The sequence below is a fragment of the Alosa pseudoharengus genome, unplaced genomic scaffold (genome assembly GCF_046254945.1).
Source record: "Alosa pseudoharengus isolate Yale_2024_CS ecotype anadromous, Long Island Sound unplaced genomic scaffold, YU_APseudo_1.1 YU_APseudo_1.1_scf_5, whole genome shotgun sequence".
Lineage (NCBI taxonomy): Eukaryota > Metazoa > Chordata > Actinopteri > Clupeiformes > Clupeidae > Alosa > Alosa pseudoharengus.
In genome coordinates this window covers 12,839,639-12,864,404 of record NW_027468837.1, presented here as the reverse complement: position 1 = coordinate 12,864,404, position 24,766 = coordinate 12,839,639, and the positions used below count along the sequence as shown (strand labels likewise).

The following is a 24,766-nucleotide window of genomic DNA, read 5'->3' as shown; positions in this document are numbered from 1 at the left end:
ATTAGAAAATTTGACTACAATTGTGTACCTAGTGGCTATGACTGAATCTGACACTGTAACCCACTATGAGATACAGACGGATTGTCAGATGTTCATACACTGATGTTCAGTGTGTGTCACCCTCACTTTACACACGGAGGACCACAGAACACATTCATAATCAAGACTAGCTTTTCACAACACAGAAAACCAAGGGGTCCTTACATCCACAATGAAGAAGTCCAGCCAGCACCAGGCGTTGGTGAAGTACTTTTGAAAGCCGTACGCCACCCACTTCAGCAACATCTCCAGGATGAAGATGTAGGTGAACACACTGTCAGCATATGCCAGAATGATCTGGATGGTTTTCCGCTGCTCGATGTAAACATCCTCAAAGGCCTGGAAGCATAGCACATCACAGCAACAAACACACACACACACACACACACACACACACACACACACACACACACACACACACAGACACACGCACACATTACTTAATTTAGCCAATTATGTATGTATAGTCACTATCAGCAAAACCTTTACACATTTCTACAAATAAATCTTTGTGTGTGAGTTTGCATGCATGTGTATAGTAAGGCTGGGTATCCTTCTGATTGTCTGATTGTGTAGTGGGTATCTGAATGCTCACCAGAGCACCACTACTAAGCAGGATCATGAAGATGATGAGCGTTTCAAACCAGTTGTGTTCCACGATCAGGTAGCAGGTCTTCCTCAGGTACCACCAGTATTTGCCCCACCCCTCAGTGATGGGCACGTCACAGCACTTGTATCGGGCAACGCAACCTTAAAACATGAGAGCACAGCAGAGCATGCTAGAGTACTGACCGGAATAGCTCACATGCCACACCAGGGGCCCATACTGTCCATTATACTTACCTCACAAATATGAACAAAAAGAAAAGACACACACACACACACACACACACACACACACACACACACACACACACACACACACACACACACACACACACACACAAACACACACACACACACTTGCACATACAAACACTACAACATACATTTGTAAATACATGCATAAGCCCAGCCTCTCTCATTTGATAGGCAGGAGGGAATGCACTCTCTCTCTCTCACACACACACACCGTCTGTCCAGCAGGCTTCTGGGTCCACATACTCTTCCACCACCTCCACAACAGCCATCTCGTCCTCATCAGGTTTGATGTCTATAGTGCTGCCCTCTGACGAGCTTGTGTCGTCCAGCTGCAAAGCAGACAGACCATCAGCTGGAATGCTTATATAGAAACATAAATTCATGTCCAAATCAACTAACCCGTACACTCAAGGAATGTCACAGTTCATAATGAGGGCTGGGTTCAGTGTCCTTGCATGTTAAATAATTTGCTTTTAAAATAATATGCATGTGTTATGTAAGTGTTAGTAGATGTAAAATTGCAACAACATTCTTATAGGAGAAAGGTTTACTTTTCCCCATTACTCTGTACTTAGAATAGTCATAACTGCATCAATAATGAAAAAAACTCATCTGTGAAAATTTTTTTTGCACATTCCTGTAAACAGTGCAGAGGGATGCATCTAAAGCATAAGATGGTACTGTAAATGTGCAGGCGTAACCTTCTTATTGACTCTGTGGGGGCAAAGAATGCTGACGAGACCAAAAGCTAACATGCTAGGCTAACAAAGCTGCTGCTGTAGTCAGCCTGGACTGCAGCACCACTCCTTGTGGGACCAGTGCCAAATTTGCACTCTCCCTCTCTCTCTCTCCTCTCTCTCTCTCTCTCTCTCTCTGTCTCTCTGTCTCACTGCCCCCTCTCTCTCACACACACAAAGACATATATATATATATATATATATATATATATATATATATATATATATATATACGCACACACACACACACACACACACACACACACACACACACACACACACACACACAGAGAAATTCAGAGAGAGAAAGAGAGAGGCGAGATAGAGGGCGAGAGGGACAGAGAAAGAAAGGAAGAAGGAGACTCGCTTTAGCTCAGATGTGCAGAAGCTCACCAAGAAAACAATCCACTCACATTAGCAGCCATTTTGCCCCGACACTGATACATGTCACTGTGCAAGATTACCTCGCGGTTTTGGCAAAGAATCGGCACAAACACACCACCAGCTCCAAAAAAACAATTAAACACAACCTCTCCGTCTGCCCAGTCTGCCAAACAGCACCACAATGCACCACAATCACCAGCACACACACACACACACACACACACACACACACACCAGACTGCTGCTTTTCACATGACTGCCTGATCGCAAACATGCACACACCACAGGACAAGCAAAGCCTCTCCTACATCCCTCTCCTCTTTGCGGCTCTGCAATGCCTGAGCCAGTGCATTGACTCTCAGAGAGGATGCTGTCCTGCAAGGTGACGTCAGCCACAAGCATTTCATCAGCAGTAATGTGGATCTCCAGACCCAGACTAGAGTGGCCTAAGGGTTCTAGCCCTTTCTTTGTGCTATACCATATTCCCCCCCTCCCACTCACACTCTCTCTCTCTCTCCTGCACTTCACAACGTCTTTAGTTTGCTCCATACCCAGCCTGACACATGGTTTTGTGTCCTTTGCGATGCTTTATTCCTCAATTCCGTACTGCCTTTGACTCCTGACTGTTCTCTGTCTTCTCAGTTCTATTCAATTCTTCTCCCCACTTACTATTGATCCCCATCACTGTGATAACACTACACAAAGACCCCCAGTGTTTGAGGGAATTTGTAAGTGAATATTAAACAGATTTGCAAAAGGATGTAGGGGATTACATGGAAGTCTGTTATCAAATGAAGTTGCTCCTTACACAAACGGTTGCAGGGAATATTAGCATAAACGTAAGGAGTTTTAGGACTGCGTTTGTTTGTGACTTACGTCTTTGCTGTTCTCGACATCCGATTCGCTGCTGAAGTCCTCTGTGTTGAGGTTCTCAAAGTCGGACTCTCCAACGGCGATGGGGACGCGCACTGTGAGGTTGGGGTTGTGGATGAAAGACATGCGGTCCTCGTCAATCATGTACTTGCCCACGCTGCTGCCGATGCCGCTGGTCGTGCCGTTGCCATTCTTCTGGTAGTCCAGTATGTCGCCACGCCCGATGTCCGCGCCGTGGTGGTTAGCGATGCACTTGACCTTCTCATCAAACATGTCGTCCAGCGGCTTGACCTCGTCCTCCTCGGGTTTCTTCTTGAGCACGTGGGCCACCAGTATGCGGATGTGCACCTTCGCCCAGGCAATGCCCTTCTTGATGCGGATGACCGAAATCTGCAGGTTGTTCATCTCACCATCGTCGTCAGTCGCGGCCAGGTTGTCTGCGCTGAAGGAGCTCAGCAGCAAGGCCAGGAACAGATTCAACACCTGACCGAGAGAGGACATGTGAGCTCCAAAAAACATCTCAAATCGTCAAATGTTACCTGCTACACTCCACGACAGCATTGCACTATCTAATCCAACTGATGGGGTGAATTTTGTTTCAATCCTGTAGTTCTGTTTTGTTTAACGCTGCTGTATAGCACTGTTGTACTCACCACCAGGTTGCCGATGACCATGACCATCATGAAGACGGTCAGACACATGGTCTGGCCGGCCACCTCCATGCAGTCCCACATGGTCTCGATCCACTCGCCACACAACACGCGGAAGACAATGAGGAAGGAGTGGAAGAAGTCGTTCATGTGCCAGCGGGGCAGCACACAGTCCACAGCGATCTTGCACACGCAGTCCTTGTAGCTCTTGCCGAACAGCTGCATGCCCACCACGGCGAAGATGAAGACGATGATGGCCAGCACCAGGGTCAGGTTACCCAAAGCTCCCACCGAGTTACCAATGATCTTGATCAGCATGTTCAGGGTTGGCCATGATTTAGCCAGCTTAAACACTCTCAACTAGAGTGAGGGAGATGGATACAAGTCGAACAGAATTGAGAGAATGAGGTTGGATGACAGAAAATAGGCGAACCAGTGTTAGCCATAGCCAAACAGCAACCCTAGCATAAATAATGTTTACCATAACTACTGTAGCGTCAATCAGCGACCCTACATTACTTCAACACTGCTGAAGGACACACACGCGCACACACACACTCACACAAACTTACCAATCTGAAGGATCGCAACACTGACAGACCCTCCACATCAGCCAGACCCAGTTCCACCAAGCTCAGACTGACAATGAAGCCATCAAAGATGTTCCAGCCTTCCTGGAAGTAGTAGTAGGGGTCCATGGCGACCAGCTTGGCAAACATCTCAGCCGTGAAGATACCCGTAAACACCTGGTGGGCAAATGGACAGATCCCAAACAAAGGCTGAACTGACCTTTCAATCAAGGCTAGTGTATTGTTTTTCCCAAGAGAATTTGACCACGGTCTCCAACCCTAATGATATTATGGCTATGGGTTGTTCACAATCATCTTTAGAAAAAGCCAAGGTGATGCACATTTTAAGGCTTTACAAATACTCTGATGTCCTCTAAAACCATGTCCCAACAATTAGTAGTCACAGGCTCCTGTAAACTGCTAGCCAGCACTCTGAAAATGTGAAACATAGATGCCCATCTAGCAGGAGAAGGCTATAAGATGGCGCTTCCCTGAAATTGCAATGCAATTCAAATGTAATTATTGCAATGTAATTAAAAATAACAAAGCTAGCTAGCAGAATTTAATGAAGAGAAAAACAACCACACTTTGGGCTTGTGTTAAAGCCAGTGGCACAGGGAACGCATGAATACATTGATCAATTACACAATGTATACTGTATGCTTGTTTTGAATGGTCGCTTTTGTTCCATGACTCACCAGGTTTCCCACAGAGAGCACCTCCTCGAAGTGAGGTGTCATTGGGTAATGTTCCATGGCCATGAAGACTGTGTTGAGCACAATGCAAATGGTGATGGCCAGGTCTACAAAAGGGTCCATGACGATCAGATTCACTATCTCCTTGATCTTAACCCACAATGGGAAACACTCCCAGATCAGGAATGTGTTGGCAAACTTGTACCAGCATGGCGGACACTTTCTTTGGGATTCTTCAAGCTCTGCAGAAAAGATGGGCAGAGAGAGAGAGAGAGAGAGAGAGAGATAGAGAGAGCAAGAAAGATCAGAAACAAAAGCTAAAATATCAAGTCATATGTCATAACCCACTATAATATAATTCAACAATTGAAAGCGAAAGAGGTTGTTCTTAAAATGGTCTCTAATGGTCTTTAATATTGACATTAAACACCATCAAGGCAATTTCAAGATTGAATATGAAGACTTTTTTATATTTTCAAATTGGCCAGAAAGGTGTCATCTTGAAGGACAAATAGGAAGAAAGTGTTATTATGCAGTATATTTCTATGCAGATTTCAAGGCCCACCAGAATGTAAAAGACTTTGTAGTGTTTTTTTCTTAACGAAACTGCAGATCACACCTTTAACATGTTTTTTTGAAAACAAAGCCTGAGGTGGGTTCAGAGTGGGTAATATATTGACAGAGAGAGGGAGTGAGAGAAAAAAGAGAAAGAGAAAGAGAGCAAGAGAAAGAGAGAGAAGTACAGGGAGTGCAGTTACCCTCGGCCAGTGTGTTGGTGTGTACAGTCATGGCGCTGTTGGCTCGTTCTTTCCGGCTGAAGGACATGTTGAGCTGATCCACGGACACCATGAGGGAACCCGAGAGCTTCCGCTTGCAGTCCACCTCAGTGGTCTATGCAAACACACCCAGACAAGGGTACACACACACACACACACACACACACACACACACACACACACACACACACACACACACACACATAGTATACACACAACACACATGTACACACATAGACATAAACACACACACACACACACACACACACACACACACACACACACACACACAGTGTATGCACAACACACATGTACAAACATAAACATACATATACATACACACACACACACACACACACACACACACACACACACACAACCATATTTTAGGTATTTGATGGAGTGCACAAAGGTACATTCACACATACACGATGGGTATAAATGTGTGAGAGAAGAGACGAATACATGCACAAGCACATACACAAATGAGCGCATGCACACAGTCAACAAAAAACATACACAATGACACACTCAACACACACACACACACACACACACACACACACACACACACACACACACACACACACACAAACACACACACACACACCCTTGTAATCGTGGGTACCTGTTCATGGCTCTCTAAGTATTCACACACACACAGACACACACCAGCATGAACATGCATGAGCAGGAGAGTGACAAAGACAGAGATAAAGATTGTAAGGCCCAGCTCCCACTTGCGATGCCTTTCCGCCAATCACAACAGAACTGCACATAGTGCCCAAATCTAAATGTTATATTTTGCAGAGGTGTTGCCGCTTCAGCCAATCACAGGCACCACATACATAATCGCTTTGTCAGATGACCTTGGCACGTCTATCATGGTTAAGTTAGCATAATGCTTAGCATAGCTGCAGATGACTGAAGTACATTTCTCTTGTTTTGTGGTACTTTCATTACAATGCTAATTAGGCTAGCTAGGTGAAACTGGGCATCAGTGTCGGGTGAGACTGTGAAAAGTCAAAAACGATCAATAGACTACACTGATAGTATATGTCAAATCACGTTACCAACTAGGATGAGCAGAACGACGTAATAAAAATAATACTGGGAGTTTGAATGAGTTTTAGTCCAGTTGGTCCAAACCTTGAAAGTGGATTGTTCCGGAATGTTAAACTGTCTTTGGCAGAGGATGACAAAGGTGTGAGCATACGTGCAGCTAGAGGTGAGTGAGACGCTGGACGTCGGGGAATGTGTGTGTGTGTGTGTGTGTGTGTGTTTGTGAGAGAGAGAGGTAAAGAGACATTGGGAAATCTGGGGATTAGATGACAGTGAACTCTCTGGAACGGATCTCTATGACGGATCAATAACGTGGAGCAGGCCCTCATCACTATCTACGCCGCAATAGGACCAGCGCCACGCCAGAGCTACTGAGTCATCTGCTATCACTGTGTGTGTGTGTCTATGCTTGTGTGTGCATTTCTGTGTGTATGTGTGTGCATACATGTGCATGTGTGTGTTTGTGTTTCTGTGTGTGTTCATGAGTGTGCTTATGAGTGTGTTTATGTGTATGCATGTGCCTGAGCTTGTGTGTGTTGTGGGTGTACATGTGTGAGTATGTGTGTGTATGTGTGTGTGTGTGTGTGTGTGTGTGTGTGTGTGTGTGTGTCTGTGTGTGTCTGTGTGTGTCTGTGTGTGTGACTTTAAAATGAGACTGAGACGGTTTGAGATGAGGGATGAGAGCTGAGGATTGAAGGGCGGTAACCTTTTCAGGATTGTGCGTATAAACATGATTCTCAAAGACAAATTGAGAAGTGAGGGATAGGCTGGAGTTTTGGCTACCCTGTACAGTTACATGGTTTATTCCATTTCAATGTCTTTCTCTAGTATGTTGTAGATGATACCAATCAAAACTGGGGTGGGACTATTTGGGTTTGTGGAGATGGGCAGACAACAGCATGCAAATTAATACAAAAAAAAAAAAAAAAAGAAATAAATTAGTGAAGGCAATGACAGTTTAGTATGGTGTGATAACAGCTAAGGAAAAATGAGTGAAATAAGAGACAGAGAGAGAAAGATAAGACAAAAGAAGAGAGGCAGAGAAGAATAAAAACAACTTGAGGTGAGTAATAAATAAAAACAAAAATAAACAAACAAACTGAAAGTAGAATCATCTGCCACCCCCATGCCTAGAGTCTAGTAGTCTGCCCTGTTCAGGACGTCCTTACACTGTCATCAGTAGCAGCTCTATATATTTTCACCTCAGGCAGGAGACGCCCGGGGCCCCTGGGGCCGATCAGAGACACCACGCCGTTGCAGTCCACCGTGCTGTTCCGCTTGCCGCCAGTGTGCGGCGCCAGCGGGTTGAGGCGCGAGGAGCCCTGGCTGTAGCCGCTGATGCTGTTGCGGCGGTAGGGGATGAAGAGGGAGCCGCGGCGGTCCTCGCTTTCCTCCACCGTGCTGTGCTCGTCGTCGGCGAACTCGTTCTCCGAGCCCACGTCTTTGCACCCGCCGCCGCCGCCGCGGCCCTTGAAGCTGAAGATGCTGCTGCGGCTGTTGTGGCGCGACATGAAGGGCGATCCAGGGATGCTGAGCAGAGACTGGGGGGAGAGAGAGAGACAGAGAGAGAGAGAGGGAGAGAGAGAGAGAGAGAGAGAGAGAGAGGACAAATGTTAGAGGAGACAGACACATGAAGACATGATGGATATGCTGACCATACACTGGGAGGGAGAGAGAGAGAGAGAGAGAGAGAGAGAGAGAGAGAGAGAGAGAGAGAGAGAGAAAGAGAGAGGGGGAGAGAGAGCGGCGGGAGGGGGGGATGAAAGGAGATGCGGAGTAGAGACTAGGGGAAGAGAGAGAAAGAGTGGCACAGAGAGAGAGAGAAGGAGAACGACATTAGAGGACAAAAACACATGAGGACAAAGACCAGAGAGGAAGATAGAGAGAGGGAGAGAGAGGAGATTAATGGGGACAGAGACAGACAGACAGAAAGAAAAGAGAGAGAGAGAGAATGAGTGAGGGGAAAATATTAAGGGACAAAGACATGAGGGGATGCTTAGCACAGACTGGGAGACAGACACAAGAGAGGGTGCTGACCAAAGACCAGGAGAGAGAGAGAGAGAGAGAGAGAGAGAGAGAGAGAGAGAGAGGGAGAGGGAAACAGGGAAGAAGAGAGAGGACGAGAGAAAGAGCAATAGAGAAAAAGGGAGAGAAGAGGAGGAATGGACATGAGATGAACAGAGAGGGTCACAAAGGCAGAGGACAAGCTTTCTCTGACCAAGAGCTGAGAGAGAGGCGGAGGGAACATGGAGACCTGAGGGAAGGTGGACAGACAGAGGACAACTGGTTTAGGACACCACAACAACGTCATGTGATGAGGTGCTTCACAGAGACATGGAGGAGGATGTCAAAACACACACACACACACACACACACACACACACAGACTGTCTTAGCTGACACCTGATTCATGCCGGAGGTTTTGCGGCCCAGCCGGTTGTCGGGGAAACGGAAGCGGCTGCGTTTGCTGCCGTCGTCGGACTCGGACTTGACCACCTTCTCGCTGTCGCCTTTCTCCTTCTCCTGCTCCTTCTGCCGCCACTTCTTCTTGCGGTTGCGCCGATCCTTGGCGCTCTTGGAGCTTAGCTTGGACACCTCGGAGGACGAGCGGGACAGACGCTCGCCGCCACCGTCGCCGTCGCCATCGCCGTCCACCACCACGTCCTCCGACACCGTGCCTGCCGACGTCGCCATGGCAGCGGCCTTAGTGACGGAAACAGGAACACATTATCAGTGTCTTTCGTGATCACTGTGTGGCCACAATTCTTCAGTGTTAACACATATGAACATTACCTTGATTTCAAAGACAGATTTCTTTTTTGCTATTCATTAAGAAATACAAGACAATTATCAAAGTTTTGCATTGATAACTGATAAATAGCTCAATTATGTCTCTGAATTTGCCTTTCCTCTTGAGTAGTGCTCCAACTTCTGGCACTATTGATACTGGTCCTTAGTTTACCCGTCATTTATCAGAATTTGCGTACATGTGCATCATCCTGGTTCTTTTTTAGCTGCTCCAGCATAGCCTTGAACTCGGCCTCTTTCTGCTCTGCCTCCTCCATGGTGGCCTGGTTCTGCTCCTCGTAGGCCATGGCCACCACAGCCAGGATCAAGTTCACCAGGTAGAAGGAGCCCACGAAGATCACCAGCACAAAGAAGATCATGTACGTCTTCCCCGCCGCGCGGAGAGTCTGAAAGAGCAGACCGCACGCACACAGCATGAGAGAAAACAATTAAATAAAACAATAGCCAGAAAACAAAATCAAGAATGGATAGGAAAATGACACAAATATTTATTTGTACTTCTATATAGCACCTCTGATACTTTCAATCCGGGTCAAACGTGCTCTAAAGGGTAGCATTGTGCCGTGATTAAGCTACTGGATGCCTAAAATTTCCCTCAGGATGAATAAAGTATCTATCTATCTATCTATCTATCTATCTATCTTAAAGGGTAGATATAGAGCATTGTGCTGTGATTTGGTTTGGCATGGCAGGTACAGTGGATATTGAACTGACCAGCATATAGAGATTCTCCCAGAAATCCTGGGTCATGAGTCGGAAGAGGGTCAGGAAGGCCCAGCCAAAGGAGTCGAAGCTTGTGTAACCATAGTTAGGATTCCGTCCGGCTTTCATGCAAGTGAACCCCTCTGGACACCGCCTGGATTGATGCACACACACACACACACACACACACACACACACGCAAAAACAGAGAGAGAGAGAGAGAGAGAGAGAGAGAGAGAGAGAGAGAGAGAGAGAGAGTATGAGAGAGAGAGAGAGACAGAGAGAGAGAGAGGTGCACATCCCATAAAATGCATAATGGCTTCCTTTGCGTAAAGGGCTGCTGGGAAGTGGTCCTATAATGATGAGCTCAGCATCATCGACTCACCCCGAGTCAGAGCTGTTTCCACAGAGCAGAGCGTCGAGCTGGCCTGGCAGGAAGTAGAAATTAGCTGCAATGCAAAGGGCACATCTTTGCGTTAGTTCACATGCATGGGCGACCTGAGAGTTTGAGTCAAACAGTACAACAAGCAAAACAACAACAATGCAAGTACAGTAAATACAACATCAAAACCTCCAAATGTATAATTGACTCCACAGGAGAAATAAACTGACCGCAATACAAGTCTTAATTTTCCAAATAATTTCTGTCTGACCAAACTAAGAAGAACAGACCAAACCTCTATAGCCAGTTTATGTTCGCATGTATGTATATGTATATGTATATGTATATGTATATGTATATGTGTGCCTGCACATGTGAGGTTGTGTTTTGCATATGGTATCTGTGTTAATGAGGAGACTCACTGTCGTTCATGATGTATTCATTCCAGTCGAAGCCGCGGCTGCCGTTGGCCAGGACGGGGTCAGTGAGGTTGACGGGCCAGAACACACACTTGTGACGCAGGTTCCCCATGAAGAGCTGCAGTCCGATCAGCGCAAACACACTCAGGCAGAACACTGTCAAGATCATCACATCCGACAGCTTCTTCACTGACTGGATCAGAGCGCCCACAATGGTCTTCAGGCCTGTACACGCACACACACACACACACAGGCACACGTGGCATACGGACACACACACATACACATGACATACAAAAAACAAAAAAGGCAGGGGTACACTTAACACCCATATACACCCAAACAGGGAGCTATAGTTTGTGCGCATATACATGCTTACACACCCACACACACAAACACACAAATAAACTTATACAAATAAATCTCTCACATACAATGCACACAACAAAGTATTGTACACTTCCAAAATAGATTTAAGAATTGAGGGATTCAACATAATGCAGGTTTTAGTGCAAATTAGCTTCCACAAAATTACATAATGTGAACTAGTGATGACAAAGTTCAAGATCAAATTTAAACTGAACCAAATATGAAACTATAAATGGAAACCAGATACAACCTGAAACATGTAGTTTTTTTTCTTTCAATTGTTCTCTCCCTCTCTCTCTCTCTCTCTCTCTCTCTCTCTTTTGCACCCCCCCCCCCCCCAAAGTGATGTTTCCTACTTTTTCCCTGTAGTTTGAAATATGTAGCATACATCTGCAAAAGTCAAAATTCAAGATTAAAAACTGGTGCAGTTTCTTCCCATCTCATTTCCAGCACTAACACCCCCTACCCCTACCCCTACAAATTCATATAGTGCGCCGGTCACTTAAATGCCATCACTGACATGCACAACAGATGGAAGATACTGCTCATACTAGAGATCTAGATTACAATAAATTAATCTATTTAAGTAAGTACATACATAGTATAAAAGAAAAGTGCTCTCACTTGCATATCTTTGTCTTTTTCAGCATTTATTTTTCACTGAACCAACAGTTTAGAAAATGCAGTCTAAAGCTGTTTTTTCCCTTCTTTTTTTACAATTGTTCTCTCTGGAATACATGCGAAGCAGTGCATGGTGGGTAGCTGTGAGGAGGAGCATATGGTATTCCTTTGGTTTGTCACAGCCCTGCCACTCCTGGTCTGTGCGTGTGTGTGTAGTGTGTGTGTAGCGTGTAGTTTGATACCCTCTCCGACAGAGAGACCACTGAATCGAAAAATAAAACGTTAAATTCGGACATGCTCTCCGACTCGCAATCCTCTAGCTTACCAGTAGCGTATGCAAAACACATGCACAGACACTCCACGGGGAGACACATCCAGACTGTAGCGGACTCTGAGTCGAGAGCCTCATCCTGGTCCAGCCCAAATCGTGCCCCAATAGCCTCGGTTACACTGTGACCCATCAGCACAGGAACTTAAGACCAGGAACTGTGGCCGTAACTGTTGAGCTGAGCTCGGGCTGGAGTTCCTGGTTAAGGCCTGTTTATGAGTAGCCCAGTACAGTAGAGCGTAAACGCTCCCTACTAGCCCCAGTCGAGGCCCACAGTGTAAACAGGGCTATTGTGGACCAGATGTGTGCCAGAGTCGGCTGCTGTCTGTTGGTGTCAGATCAGGCTGGTGTACGACGATGAGCCTCGTGTCCGTCTGACCTCACGTCTGACTGCACTGCTCGCGTTAGAGGTGCACCAGTTAGTTCCGCTGTCAAATAATTAAAAATGCTTCTGCACATACACAGTGATGCAGTTCCAAAGGTATGGCAAAAAACTACACTTCCCAGGACGACTGTGCAATCCAAACATCTTGGGTTTTTGCTTTAAGTATTTCATATGCACTTATTTTTTTTCCCATCAGGGATTGAAATTTTTTTTTTTAATAATTGCAATAAAACACTTCGAAACAGACCAAGGTGTACAGAATGCACAGGAATAGTGTGAATTATTGGCCTTCAACATTCCTTTTGTACTGCATCACTATTCAAAAGCATTTTTACTCATCACAGTAGAAGCTAGGCACTACACCTTTAACACAGACATTTCAAGATTGTTATGCCACTGAGCGTGTGCAGACAGCAGGGCAGGGAGGGGAGGAGCCTCACCTCTTCACAAACACTCATCTCACGATTGTAAGCTTGGTTTATGAGAGCGACCTCTCCATCTACAGGAATGCAGATGAAATAGGCAGACAGAACAGCAGCAGCAGCAGCCGCAGAGGGAGCAGGAAGGAGGGAGGAGAGGAAAGGACAGACAGAAAGGAAGGAGGGTGGGAGGGTGGTGGTGAGGGATAAGGCTTTACTGCATGCAGGCCATTTAAACACCAAGGCTGAAGACATCATCATCATCATCATCATCATCACCTTTGTCGGCTGTACTGCCATAGGAATGATGACATTTCTATTATGCGTATTGTTCACGTCCTAAGGCCAATGCAGTGTTCTTACGTATGTGCTTTCAGGCAGGCTAAAGTCTCCATGACCAGTGCTTCAGTGAAGTACAAATTTCTCACTGCGAATCAATCCTGCTAAACGCCCTTGACCACTGCCCTGGAACCTGACCTGCTGCTGTATAACTGAGCCTGAGCACAATAGCAGAAGGCTACTTTTTCTAATCTTTTGTGTTTGTGTGTGTGTGCATAAGTGTGTGTGTGTGTGTGTGTGTGAAGCAGCATGCAGCAGAATGATATTATACTAGGCTTGGCAGTCTTACTAAACACATGATGCGTAGTCCACCGGGAAAGACTACATGGCTAAGAGTTAGCTTTAAATTGGACTGTACAGTACATATAGGATTGGTTCTGCAATAGGATTGGTAGTCTGGGGATACCTCTAGTCTATGGTGTACTGGTGTCAGTACTAACTGTTGAGTTAGCTGGTAGCCATATGTGCAGTCACTAAATATGTAAGACTAACTGAACACCATTAACAATACATGAGAATAATTATGCAGTTGTATTGTCATGTGTATCTCACTTTATGATCAACAAAAACTGTTTTCATCGCATAATCACAGCAGAATTTTACAATCACAACATCCAGTAGAGACTAGATCCAGTGTTACCTACTTTCCCATATCAGTGAGAAAATACTGGGCTTATAGTACCTGATGGTTACATTAGCATTATCTATACTATACTATAGGTCTCAAGTCTCTCTACCAAACCCCACTATACTATCATCTACTAAACTACACTAAACTACTGTGCAACACTATACACTATATACAATAGTAGATTGTAGTAGATTACACTATACTGTACTAAACTATACTATGTCGTAGGCTTTTTAGCACCTTTTCCACATTTCTGAAGCCATTTGTATATTGTAGCATGTGTGTTGTGTTGTGATGTCTCTATCAGGATGCATGTCAGAGAAAGAGAGAAAATAGCTCTGCCATTGAACAGGCCACCAAGAAAATGTCAAGTTATGAAGAGTAAAGGTGGTGAAAGATGTGGCCAGAGACAATCCTCCAAGCAGAAATTCAAGCAAAGTTCCCAGAATTGTGGAAGAGAAGTCAATCTAAGAGATGTGGCTCCAAAAAGACTAAAACGTTCAGATTGTAGTAAAGGGCACACCAGCAACAGAGAAAATGGACACAGACTTCCAGGGTGATCTTCTGGATGTGTAGAATAGACACAGTATGAATGAATGAGTTCTAACCATGGCTGAGAATTAGACACCTTAGTGGAGGTGTGCAACTTGCTGGTTAAAAAGATCTTGTCTAAAACGGAATAAAAAAGATTCAAGAAAAGGAATAGATAATGAAAGATATAATATCTTTATAAAAATATCCATTTTTTTCAATAATAGGTAAAACAAGTCATCTTTCTGGTCATGACCAAAGTGAATGGAAATCCGGTGTAAAGAAACACCACAAAATCCAGCAAGGTAGAGAAGTCTCAGTTGATTAGCTGTGCTCAGTTGAGTAGGTCTAGTTCAGTAGTTCTGTAAAGGTATGAAAGGCCATTACCATACACTAAAACATGTTCTCAAAAATACCATTATCACCCACAGTTTACCATGTTGCTTTAAGAGCAAGAAACAGTGCAGTATCTTGTTGCACCATGGTGACTGAAGGAAGGGAATAGGAGAACTTTGTTTTGGTGCACAACATCCTGAATGAATTAGCTCTTGAGAATGGTAAAGAAACATTGCAGGTATCTAACCAAAACGTGTACTATAAAATGTCACAGAGACTTGTGATGAAATGAGATTTGACAGCAAGAAACAACAATGCTGAAAAGCTTGATGAAAATCCACATTTCAACTGTGAATGGACAAGTTTAAGACTTAAAGCTTTCCAAGTGAAGCCATACAGTCACTCTTAGAGTAGTAGTAGTGGTCTATAGAAACTCTATCAACATTTATATGCAGGAAGGACTCAAGCAGAGCAAATCAGTGATACCATACCCTAAGGACGTGGAAGAAACCCAGAAGAAACTGGTGAAAAGTGAAACTTGTTGTGCCACATGAGTAACCGGAACGTTCTATCAACAAATTCTGAACAAATTCTATCAACAAATTCTGTTATCAACTACTTGTCTTTCTACAAACTCTTTATCACTTAACTTATCTAACTGTTCTATCATCAACTTTTAATCATCAACTAGCCTTGGAACAATACAGAAAAGACTGCAAGTGAAATTTATTGGGCACATGAGTGGCCGGAACATTCTATCATCAACTTAGTAGCTAAAGTGAATATATGTAACGACTTCAGAGGAATACCAGACTTTTGAGTTTGTAATTAGATAAGTTAGCTATTTTAAGAGTAAGGCCAATTAGCAACAATGTGTACATGGGGAGAGACGGATACTGTTTAATTTATGTAATTTGCTTGACAACTAGACAGTGTGATTGAGTGTGAAAAAGGGTAGATGTGCTATGATGAGTAAAACTTGTGTGAGTTCTGTAATGATGGGCTTTAGACATACAGTAGTTCATACTGATACATAGCAAAATATTAGTATAGCCAAAAATAATAGTTTAGGATGATATTGTTTACTTGCCAATCCACAGAACATTTGAATATATTAATGAAACATGACAAAATGTTGTTCTGTGTGAAAAGTGGTCGGGTATTTCCTGCCTACATTACACTGGAGAAATCTATGACAAAAAGCATTTTTAAATCTGTAACGTTTTGAAAACAACTTGGTGTTTTACATTGATGCATAAAAGGGAGTAGACTGCAAAGCCTATCAAAAATGTGTCATCACCATTTTTGAGTGCAATAACACAAACGCAAATTAATTAAAGCACTGTTTCCATGGCATCCCGTGTGGAATAGAAGCCTTAGGAAGCACACATGAAGCCAGTCAGCCTTCGAGTTTAAGCACGTCTCACCTGGAATCACAGAAATAGTTTTCAGAGCTCGCAGAACCCTGAATGTTCTCAGCGCGGACACATTCCCCAGGTCCACAAACTCTGTTACATATCTGAAACAAGGGAGGATCACACACACAGAACAATCACGACACAACACACACAAAAACAAACAGACACACACACTGCACACACACACATACTGCACACACACACACACACACACACACACACACACACACACACACACACACACACATACTGCACACACACACACACACACACACACACACACACACACACACACACACACACACACACACACACACACACACACACACACACACACAACACAAACATACATACTGCACATACACAAACCAACTCATGTTCAGCACCACAATTGAGCACAACACCACCACAGGGCAGGAGTAACACACAACTGCAAAGCCAGAGGTGGGAAACCAAGAGGACGAGAAGAAAGGGGGGAGGTGGAGAACAGGAAGCAAGAGGGGGGCATCCCTAGACCTGGCCTGAGTCCATCCCTTGGGAGGACCATAAATAGGTCTCTGCCATAGAGCTACCCACACCCACGCATGTTTTTAAAACAAAATCTGCCTACAGTTGAACACACTGAGGCACGTTACACTGACAGGAATGCTGCCACAGTAATGGTTAAACAGGCGGAGAGGGAGAAAAATACTCATCATACAGAAAATAAAAAAAAGAAGACGCTCAGTTGGTGGACCCACATATGACATGGTAGTGGTCTCTCTTTATGTGTCTCAGTTGGTGGACCCACATATGACATGGTAGTGGTCTCTCTTTATGTGTGTCATGTGCTTGGCCTCAGACGAAGACTTGTTTTGTAAGTATGTTGGAATGAACAATTCCTCAAAACTGAAATATTGCATTTGTTAGTGTTCTGGTTTTTGAGGTGTTACGCTTATTTTTATATATCTGTCACAGGGAGCACATTCAGACAACATAATAAAAAATGAAATGGGCTAACTGAGCCACTGTCATATCAACATGCTCTCAGTATGTGGGAGCCAATTCTCACTTCAATTAGGGGCCTGGGAAATACATTTCCAGAAAATTAAAACACAAAATCCTGTTAAAATATCTGAAAATATCTGAAACTTTTTTTTTTTGAGAAGTGCAAAATGACATAACAGCAGTGTCCAACTTAATATTGCAGACGCAATGAAGCATTTCTTGCTTTTTCTGCTTGTTTGTTTGTATGTAGCTTACTTTGAAAGCAATGTCAGTGGCTGCTTGGTCTGTCACACATGTTCCAGATCAGAGCCAGGCTACTGACTAGTAAACTGAGTGAAACTGGCATTATGATAAATGTATGTCAAAGTTGTCACATGTTCATCTTAACAGTTTTTAAGTCTAAAAAAATACTTTTCAAATTTGGTTTCTATGATGTAGATGAATGTATTGCAGTGGCATCCCTATTGAAACTAAAATAAGCAAAACGATGCACGATAATTTAAGCAAAACGATAATTTGTACACCAAACATCCGGCTCAAGGAGTGTATCAGAATCTCGTTCAGTAAAAGTTGTTCTATACAGTTTTAAAATTACATAGGTGATACTTCAAATACAGTTCCTCGGTTAATGTCGGAGTTAAAACCAGTTCAATTTGTGTCTGATAATGACTAAACACTTAGAGAGATTACTAAGAAACACGATTTTCGACGCCAACACATTCAATTTGTTATTTTAATCTTTCAAATGCATCATAATCACTAGTCATGAATATGTCTAAGACTCTACATATTAACCTCACAATCAAACACGGAAAATCTGATTGATAACAAATAATAATGTATTTTATCTATCTATCTATCTATCTATCTATCTATCTATCTATCTATCTATCTATCTACTGTATCTATCTATCTGTCTGTCTGTCTGTCTGTTTGTCTGTCTGTTGCTGTTATTGACTATATTCTGATTTTTCTGGTTATCTCTTTCTCTCTCTATTTTACCTCTTCTCTTCTTTTCATCTCTTTCCTTGCTCTTTCCTTTGGATCGCATGGGAGAGCGGAGGGGCTAAGCAAAGGGCTGCATGTGGAGGGGATGGATTGCTTGCTGTTTGAGAATGCAGTCGAGGTATTGATTGGTGGAGTCGTGAATTAGACTAAGGCTACACCCCTGTACGCCTGTATTTTTAATGACAGCGTAATTTTTTTTAAATAGCACAACCATTACACTCATAATAATATTTGCCATGGTTAGGTAGTCACATTTAAAACGGAAGATTTTTATGTCGATGTGCCTAAAACACATTCCACCTGACACTCTGATAAAAGGGTGATGACGTCAGATCAACTCAGGACTAGGGTAACTTGACCCGGCCTACTGACTCAGCACATCTCTGTAGTGCATTAAGCAATGCACACTGGCAAAAAAGCTTCTCTCAGATTCCACTTGCACTTGATTGAGGTCTGAAGGGCTGCATTCTCAAATGTATGGGCGTGTATATAATGTGGACCGCTATTACACAAGGGAGTAGTGTAGTCAGTTCCTTAGTGCATTAAGAAATACGTACTGGCACAAAAGCTTCACTTAGATTCAACTTAGACTTGACTGAGGTCTGCATTCTCAAATGTATGGATGTGTATCATGTCCATGATATCCTATGTCAGGGCCACTACACAAAAGGGAGCTGTCTTATGCATCACTATTTACAGTTTGAAGTGGACTGTTTTGTGTGTATTTGAGTGATTTCACTGATTATGTGAGTGTGAAAGACTGTGTATATGTTTGAGTTACTGAGTGTGTGTGTACTGTGTGCATCTATATGTCATTATAAATGAACTGTCAGAATCATTTACCATCTGACAAGGTTGTCATTCTGCACCAAATTGTGGGCTGAAATTTCAACATTTTGGTGGCTACAACAATCATACAAACCTGCCATATTACTGTAAGTGGTATGATCAAAGAATTGGTTAACTGAACTGTGTTCCCATTCCCTATAACTTTATAAACAAATAATACATATCTACATCACTTGAAATATAATATTATCTGAAAGAGTTATTATAACAGCAATTTCACCATTAAAATGTGTCATTTGTTTATTTACTTCATAATTCCTTAGATATTGCTGGCAAACTCTTTTGGTTGCAAGAGACAGAATGAAAATGACAAAAATGACTGAATTGGCACACAGACTGATTCATCATCATACATGACCATCTAGGTATACATGTGTGTGCGAAACTCACGCCATGGATATGACCATAAAGTCCAGCCAGTTCCAGGCATCCCGGAGAAAAGTGAAGCTATCTATAGCGAAGCCTCTGGAAACAATCTTTGTCAGAGATTCAAAGGTGTAGATTCCGGTGAAAACATACCTGCACAAGCACAAGCTCATTATTTATCTTCAGAAATGACATAGTCAAGGAAACATAAACATAAATATGTTTTTAAAAATGAAGACTTTGGACATTAGTTATTATTATCAGTGCTGTATTCATATTATATACTGTACATACACACTTAGTTTGTATACGTATTGCATAGTGAAGAATTTAGCTTTTCAAAATAGTTGAAGAAGGAGATTACACAAACTTAGATTTGTGTGCAAAAAGAAGAATGTATTTGTAAAACAGTAGGAACAGAGGAAAAGGAAATGAAGTACTTACTCCACTTGTTTGGACCAATTGGGTGGATCGCTAAATGTCATGAATACGCAGTTTGTCAAAATAGTACACATAATGATCATGCTGAATAATGTAGGGAGGGAGTTAAGGAAAACAGAGTGGCCTTGGCACACACACACACACACACACGTACACACACACTATATCACACACACAGACTCAAAGTTTGAACAACTTGAAGGATCTCCTGCAGCAGAAGTGGAATATGCTGGTTGTGCTATATTTCACGTCACAAATGTATGTGCCACTTGAATGTATAGTTTGGAGTTGTTTTGTTTGCTGTGTCATTGACAGATTTTTTTTCACTGATGCAGAAATACAGCTGTTTCTTTATAATACTGACAGGATCAAACTTTGCCCATCACATCTGACTGGTTGGTGTGTCGCCATGGCCACTGCTAGGTGGAACAAAGTAACCTGATCTGTCTCTCAGGCAAATTCCCATATGTGAGTAAGGCTTCTGGACACTTCCTGAGTCTGCGGTTTTCCTGCGCCCGTCCCAGTTTTCTGGTATACCACCTCATTTGCTACAAGAAAGTTGCATAATACAAAATGCTCGGGGGAGCTTGTTTGAGTGTACAGGTGTATGTTTGCATGTAGAATTTGTTCAATTTCCCCTTTTTTGTCTTGCCAATTCACAGTATATTCTTATCTCTTCTTATTGCTTTTGCCTGGCTTGTCTCTAGTTTTGAGATTTACACTACAATGTAAAGATATACACTACTGTTCAAAAGTTTGGTGTCACTTAGAAATGTCCTTGTTTCCATAATTAATGTTGTAAATGACTGTTGTAGAAAGAAATGGCTGATGATCTTTAATGCAATATCTACATAAGTATACAGATGCCCATTATCAGTCCCCATTCGTCCAATGTTCCAAAGGCACATTCTGTTTACTAATCTGATATCATTTTAAAAGGGTAACTGAGAAAACATTGGAGAACCCTTTTGCAAATATGTAAGCACATAATGTATTCTGAAAACTGCTACCCTGATTAAAAAAAAACAATGCAACTGATTTCAGCTGGTATTCTGTCTATAATGGAGTGGAATGGAAATTTCTAAGTGACCCCAAACTTTTGAACGGCAGTGTATTTCTTAGAATATGTCCACAAAACAGCTGTATTCAGGATACTGTAAGCCCTTCCACGACACTACTTAGGCACCAAATGGTCTATTTTCACACAGTGTCTGTGTGCTTTGCCAATACAATCTTGAGTACACACTGGGAGCAAATTCTCTCCTGTTGCAGGAAGTCTTTAAGAACATTTTTATTTGTATTTCAAAAGGATATGAGTGTATCAAAATTTTAATTGCTATTTTTCTGAAAATACTGAACGGACTAATGATATACAATGACGGTGTTGCACTGAACCTGAAGATTGTTTTCCCTTTGTTTATTACTATAAATGTCTGTGGAAAGAGAGAGAGAGAGAGAGAGAGAGAGAGAGAGAGAGAGAGAGAGAGAGAGATTAAAATTCCCAAGCAGTCTTCAGTCTCATGTCAAAGTTGATTGAGATTGACACTGATAAAGAAAAATAATTCTATATTATGGAGTAAACATATCAGAGGTAGTCCACCATGTTAGCATGCTCAACAAAGTAAATAAAGATACATTCAGGGGCACATCACATTGAAGCTTGTGAAAACAGAACATGTTCTTTGACAGCAGTTCTACCACAGAGACACGCATCATCTTCATACAAACCTTAATTAGTCCTAATAGTTAAAAACTGAAGGGACTCCTAACACTTCACTGGAACCTAAGGAAGTCCTAATACATATTTGTTGGAACCTTATCTCACGTTAAAAACGATTATAAGGTATTATTGCATCTTGTAAAAGGACTATGCATAAGTTGTTAAAATGCACTGATGACTAATGACCAGGGCATGTAGTTATGAGTCGGCATGGTTGGTGATATAATGCATTATACAAAATAATCTGAGATTTTTGGCTAATAATGCTATAATCTGGTGTAACCATTAGTTATAATACATTAAAGCAACAGTTCATATTGCATTATGAAGATTGCTATAGTCTTATACTTGTTTGCAAATGATTATAATGACTTATGATCACTTTATATCATGCATAAGTCACTACAACAATGACCTTCATAGAAAGTGTTACCGGAAGTCCTAATGCATGTTCTTTGGAACCTAAGGAAATTCTAATTGCATGTTCATTAGAACCTAAGGAAATTCTAATTGCATGTTCATTGGAACCTAAGGAAATTCTAATTGCATGTTCATTGGAACCTCAACATGTCTTAATGTATTAATGCATCCTGATGTCCTAGGACCTAGTACATACCCATGGCACTCAGTCAGCAGGCAGCACAGTGTCACAATAACCACTGGCCAATGATGGACAGAGCCACAGGCAGACCACCACAAGCAGAGGACAGACTACTGATGCCAACGGCAGACAGAGACGCCACAGTAACCTGAGCCTGTGCTGCCAAAGGTTGGCACGGCTGCCCACCAGTGTCACAGCAGCTTGGGCTGCCACTGGCGGGGGGTGGGTAAGGATGACCACTACTGTCACCGTAGTCTGGGCTTCCGCCGCCAAAATCTGGCATTACAGGCTTCTGCTAATGACAGGCCTTCTGCAGCAGAGTCGACAGAGATGACTCTAATAGGACCTGTAATTCACACTTAATTTAACACTGCAGTTAGCACAAACACTGTGCTACAAATTCAACATGAACTTGAGCACAGTAATGTTCAGGTGATTAGAAATGGCATCTAAACACTGTGTTGTATATATAGTGGACTCAGCTCAAAAGTCTGTGCATTGCAAAGTTAACGGCACACAGTGACAGTTCAATTTCAACAATTTTGTGTTAACATTCTATTTCAACGGTAACCCTTTGCCCAGCTCCCCTGTATGTTCGCTGAGAACTACAGTGCCTCCTCAAAAGGTTTGCAAGTGTTCGCAAACATTTACAGAGAAATCACAGCAAACGCGAACACACCTCTGAGCTACATGTAGATATTATTATATTTGATAACATTTTAGATTTTTCTATTATAACATTGGCACGTATTCCATTGAGTAAAACTGTAGCCCTGACACACTATCACAGCTCTGCAGAGGCAGAGCAGGTAACCATTATGTTAAAGATTCATACCATCAGCAGCAGTGTTTAGCCCCAAAGAGCCGCTTAAAAGAGCCTTATCTCTCTGAGCGGGTGTGATTAAAGGACATCACAGACCTTGGATGTCCTGATGCAGAGGGCAATTATATTGAAATCTGTAGAACAGTGTGTGTTTGTGTGTGTGTGTGTGTGTGTGAGAGAGAGAGAGAGAGAGAGAGAGAGAGAGTCTCTGTGTACATCTATATGTGTATGTGTGTGTGTGTGTGTGTGTGTATGTGTGTGAGAGAGAGAGTCTCTGTGTACATGTATACGTGTATGTGTGTGTGTGTGTGTGTACATATCAGATACCCTGGGTGACAAAAAGCCTTCTCCACCAGCCGCATTTGTTCCATCTATCCCTGCACCTGCAAACATCACTCCCCTCCCCTCCCCATCCACCAGGCTTGACCTTGAACCTCTTGACCTCTGACCCGTCCACTCTACTCACTTTCATGGTCTGATAATAGGGATCCAGGTCTTCCAGCGGTGTGGCCGTCATGCCCGGGGGGATGTCCCCGTAGATGAAAGGCAGGCTCTTGCCTGCCTCCAGGTCACGGTTGGGCTTTGGCCCATCGTCCTCCGTTTCATCGCGGTGACTGCTGTCCGAGCGTGGCTTGACAGGCTTCTTCTTGCGCTCTTCCTCAATGCGCTTTTCGATGTTAATGAGACTCTCGGGCGTGAAGTACTTGAAACTGTCAGGTCCTGGAGTTGCAAACAGGGGGGCGGCCATCTTCGCATCCTGCAGCGTGGAGCACTCTATTTATAATCCATTAAGATCTATGCATCACATAGGGATGGAGAAGAGAGAGAGAGAGAGAGAGAGAGAGTAAGAGAGAGAGAGAGGAGGGAGAGATTGGTTAAAGTTACTATATTAGAGATCAAAGACATTTAGTTGGATTCGGGGCAACTGGAAATCAAACTCCCCACCAGCACAGAGAGAGAGAGAGAGAGAAAGAGAGAGAGAGAGAGAGAGAGAGAGAGAGAGAGAGAGAGAGAGAGAGAGAGGGGTGGGGAAAGACAAAGCAGAACGAGATCTTAGAAAATACACCAGCTGAAAAGCAATCCTCTGTTCAAAACCAACACACATAATCATTTGTGAATATATGCGTCAACATGGCTGATATATAGGTCAAGTGTTCAAATATATATAAATGAAAATTCTGGTCATGTAATACCATATAATATTGTGCAATATAGAAATATGTCACGCACTGAGGAGAAAACCTGGCCTGTGTGTCGAGCCCTGTCTGAGTAATGATGTAGTTTGATTGATCCAAGTCATACAACCTACCAGGATAATCTTTAGAAATATAATCACTATAACAACAACAGTAATAGATCAACAGGGGGTACATACAGTACAGGTCATTATTCGTAGTGGAATATGAGGTATTATGCAAACTGCTGATCAATATAGCAGAGACCAGATGCTGCAAGCTTGTTAAGACATTGCATCATCTATGACTTTAGGATAAATGCTATTGGTAATAATTTACTTTTTAAAATCAAATCAAACTAAATCTAGGCTGAATATGGGATTTAACACAGTGCATTGCAGCAAAGAAATTAGTTTGTAATTGCACCCTATACAATACAATAGTGTTCATGGCTATATTGCT

At 42.9% G+C, this 24,766-nt stretch overlaps 1 protein-coding gene across 1 annotated transcript in view; it reads right to left on the bottom strand.

Annotated features, from left to right (window-relative positions):
* Positions 1-23,896, bottom strand: part of LOC143104735 (sodium channel protein type 8 subunit alpha-like) — a 34,195-nt gene extending 10,299 nt beyond the window's left edge. The window contains exons 1-19 of the mRNA XM_076269000.1: positions 23,596-23,896; positions 21,300-21,418; positions 19,989-20,078; positions 19,569-19,697; positions 16,344-16,435; positions 10,961-11,182; positions 10,542-10,605; positions 10,169-10,310; positions 9,634-9,840; positions 9,050-9,349; positions 7,849-8,187; positions 5,567-5,699; positions 4,812-5,050; positions 4,117-4,290; positions 3,548-3,904; positions 2,898-3,377; positions 1,112-1,229; positions 635-789; positions 205-378 (exon numbers count right to left, since the gene is read on the bottom strand). Coding sequence (XP_076125115.1) covers positions 205-378; positions 635-789; positions 1,112-1,229; positions 2,898-3,377; positions 3,548-3,904; positions 4,117-4,290; positions 4,812-5,050; positions 5,567-5,699; positions 7,849-8,187; positions 9,050-9,349; positions 9,634-9,840; positions 10,169-10,310; positions 10,542-10,605; positions 10,961-11,182; positions 16,344-16,435; positions 19,569-19,697; positions 19,989-20,078; positions 21,300-21,418; positions 23,596-23,877 — 3,816 coding nt within the window. The 5' untranslated portion in view covers positions 23,878-23,896. The remainder of the gene's footprint in view (positions 1-204; positions 379-634; positions 790-1,111; positions 1,230-2,897; positions 3,378-3,547; positions 3,905-4,116; positions 4,291-4,811; positions 5,051-5,566; positions 5,700-7,848; positions 8,188-9,049; positions 9,350-9,633; positions 9,841-10,168; positions 10,311-10,541; positions 10,606-10,960; positions 11,183-16,343; positions 16,436-19,568; positions 19,698-19,988; positions 20,079-21,299; positions 21,419-23,595) is intronic.
* Positions 23,897-24,766: the final 870 nt, after the last annotated feature.